The sequence below is a fragment of the Haematobia irritans genome, chromosome 2 (genome assembly GCF_050003625.1).
Source record: "Haematobia irritans isolate KBUSLIRL chromosome 2, ASM5000362v1, whole genome shotgun sequence".
NCBI classification, from domain to species: Eukaryota; Metazoa; Arthropoda; class Insecta; order Diptera; family Muscidae; genus Haematobia; species Haematobia irritans.
Genome location: NC_134398.1, coordinates 115,446,550 through 115,450,008, shown reverse-complemented (window position 1 = coordinate 115,450,008; position 3,459 = coordinate 115,446,550). Strand labels below are relative to the sequence as shown.

General features: G+C 35.9%; 1 protein-coding gene across 1 annotated transcript; it reads left to right on the top strand.

Moving 5' to 3' along the window:
* Window positions 1–798: 798 nt before the first annotated feature.
* LOC142225011 (uncharacterized) lies at window positions 799–1,110 on the top strand. Its single transcript, XM_075294787.1, has one exon. The coding sequence runs from the start codon at window positions 799–801 to the stop codon at window positions 1,108–1,110; it is 312 nt and encodes a 103-aa protein (XP_075150902.1).
* The last annotated feature ends 2,349 nt before the right edge of the window (window positions 1,111–3,459 follow it).

The following is a 3,459-nucleotide window of genomic DNA, read 5'->3' as shown; positions in this document are numbered from 1 at the left end:
TCTGAGGGGCGAATTATTTACAACTAGAGCTCTCATAGACCCGGGCTCACAGCGAACATTTGTATCGGAGAGACTCATGCAACTTTTGCATATTCCGTCAAAAAGGGCTCAATTTGAAATATTTGGTATAGGTGGTCAAAACCAGACTGCCAATATGGAGTGCGAAATTTGTTTATACTCGTATCGTTATGATTTAAAGTTCTCAATAAATGCCATAGTTCTACCAAGGGTAACACAACGATTACCAGCTCGGTCTTTCACTGTTCCGAATCCACGCGATCTTCATGATATCGATTTAGCGGATCCAAACTTCAACAAATCTGCACAAATCGATCTCATATTGGGAAACGACTCCGAACGCTTCATAAATATAGACGGTGTTAGGAAAAAAGTCTGTGGTGATACATCCGCATAAAACACGGTTTACTGATGGGTCTTTAGTGCCCCATGAAATCGGAAGAAGTGCATGTGTTTACAACTAACGTGTTCCCATCTGAATCTCCTTCCCCTGAAGAGATTTTACGTAAATTTTGGGAAAGCGAAGAGGTCCCACCTTCTCCTCCTCTCTAAGAAGACGATCAATATTGCGAGGAACTTTATTCGAAAACCACAACCCGTCAATCTAACGGAAAATATGTTGTGCGATTGCCTTTCAAGAGAGAATTTCCAGATTCTATATATCTAGGTTAGGTGACAGCCCGATGTATCAGGCTCACTTAGACTATTCACTCCATTGTGATACCACATTCTATATATCTAGGGACATCCCGATTTCTTGCTCTTGGGCAGCTTACTAGGATGGAGCAAACACTTTCCAAAGATTCCGACATCCAAACCGAATACAATTCGGTCCTCAACGAATACATTACTTTAGGGCATATGGAGGAAACATCCAATAAAGAAATAGATGCGAATGGCAAGTATAGTTCATTTTATTCTCCTCATCACGCCGTTGTGCGTCCCGAACACAAAACCATAAATGTCAGGATTGTGTTCAATGCCTCCCGAAAATCCAAATCAGGATTTTCCTTAAATGATGTTCTCTTAACTGGGCCTACGCTCCAGACCGATTTAATATCTACGGTTCTGAACTGGAGACAATATAAATAAGTTTTCTTCGGAGACATACAAAAAATGTACAGACAAATCCTCGTACATCCCAATGATCGCCCATATCAAAGAGTTTTACACCAAAACTCTCCCAATGGTATTGTCAAAGACAACACGCTAAAACGTGTGTGGCTTAAATTGCGCTCCATGTCTAGCCATTCGTATCCTACAGCAACATGCTTCTGACTGTGAGCAACAGTTCCCTAATGTAGCGTCTATATTGCGAAAGGAGACATATGTTGATGACATTTTGTCAGGTGGCTTTTGAATTGATAAAACCAAACTACTGCAATCTCAGCTCATATTAATCCTATCTTCAGCTGGGTTCCCGCTGAAAAAGATTACAGCCAACCATTCTCAGCTATTGGATCATTTGCAAACCGGAAGATTTATACGACTTTTTGCGTCTTGGCGAAGCAAGTTCGACAATAACACTTGGCATGAAATGGAATGCCCTAACAGATTCTTTTGAATATGCTATGAAACCGGTGCAAAATTCCACGCCAATGACAAAGAGAAAGGTACTGTCCACGGTAGCCCAACTTTTTGACCCGGCTGGGTGGATAACACCAATAATAATAAGGGCCAACTTTTTTATGCAACAATTGTTGTTGGAGGGATCAGGATGGGATGAAACATTAAGTAAAGACTCCTGAAATTCATGGGAACAATTACTTTTATGGATGGGATGAAACATTAAGTAAAGACTCCTGAAATTCATGGGAACAATTACTTTTAGATTTCGAACACATAAGCTCAATTCAAATTCCCCGTTGGATACAGTATATTTAAAAACAAAATTTACAAAACAAAAATTGTTCTAAGTACTTTATTATCTTAAAACATGAATATGCAACGTATATAACTTAGAATATAAATTTGTATTACCACCACAGTTTGTAGAATTCTACCCAAATTAGTAATCTTTTTTGTTAAATCTCTATAAAAATAAAATTTTGGAAAAAGTGTCTATAAACAAATTTTTGTGAGAAATTTTTCTATAGAAATAAAATTTTGACAATAAATTCTATAGAAATAAAGTTTTGAGAAAAAATCCCACAGAAATAAAATTTTGAGAAAATTTTTTTATAGAAATAATATTTTGAAAAAAAATTCTATAGAAATACAATTTTGACAAAATGTTCTATAGAAATAAAATGTTGATAAAATTGTCTACAGGAATAAAGTTTACCACACATTGTTAAAGATCAAGCCTTGCCGGCTTCTAATTTCCTCCTCTAGAGCCACCAAAATGTAAAAATTATTACAAATTGTGTTGAGTGAAAATGTCCTACATTGTGGCCCTACGTCTCGACAAGACGCTAAATATTAGAAAAAACCCTACATATAGGGAATTTCCCCTACTTCTAGCAACACTGGCTGTGTTGATATTGCACCTACGGAGTTAGTATGCCACTAATATTGAGCCCATTATTAAAACAGAGAAAATCGTCAAATTAGTGTGGGTAATAAATCCAAATTTGTAACAATCGAGCAATATTCTTATGTAAGAGCTACAAGTACGTATAAATACGATCGGCTAGTACATCAAAATTTGAAATTTGAGTAACATTGGTTAATAAATAAGAGTACTATGGCCAAATTTGGGAAAATCGAGCGATGCATATATATGGAAGCTATATCTAAATCTGAACCAATTTGCATAATATTTTGCGGGTTTGATTAATACCACAAAAGGTTACCTTGTGCAAGATTTGAGTAAGATCAGTTAAGAAATGAGGCCTGTATGGTCAACCATAAGGTTATTTGGGGCGAATTTTTCAAAATCGGGTGATACATATATGGGAACTATATCTACATCTGAACCGATTTCGATGACATTTTGCACATATAGTTAGTACTACAAAGGACTGGATCTAGCCAACTTTTAGTAAGATCGGTTAATAAATAAGGGTTATATGGCCAAATTTGGGGAAATCGGGCTATACATATATATGGGAGCTATATCTAAATCTGAACCGATTTCGATTATTTTTTGCACATATAGTTAGCGATAGAGAAGACTACATTTAGCCAAATTTGAGTAAGATCGGTTGATAAATAAGGGTTTTATAGCCAAATTTGGGAAAATCGTGTTATACATATATATGAGAGCTATAGCTAAATCTGAACCGATTTCAATGATTTTTTGCACATATAGTTAGTGCTATAGAAGACTACATTTAGCCAAATTTGAGTAAGATCGGTTGATAAATAAGGGTTTTATAGCCAAATTTGGGAAAATCGTGCTATACATATATATGGGAGCTATAGCTAAATCTGAACCGATTTCGATGATTTTTTGCACATATAGTTAGTGCTATAGAAGATTACATTTAGCCAACTTTG

Coding starts and splice junctions, on each gene's coding strand:
- LOC142225011 (XM_075294787.1), top strand. CDS start 799: ATGGAGCAAACACTTTCCAAAGATTCCGACATCCAAACCGAATACAAT.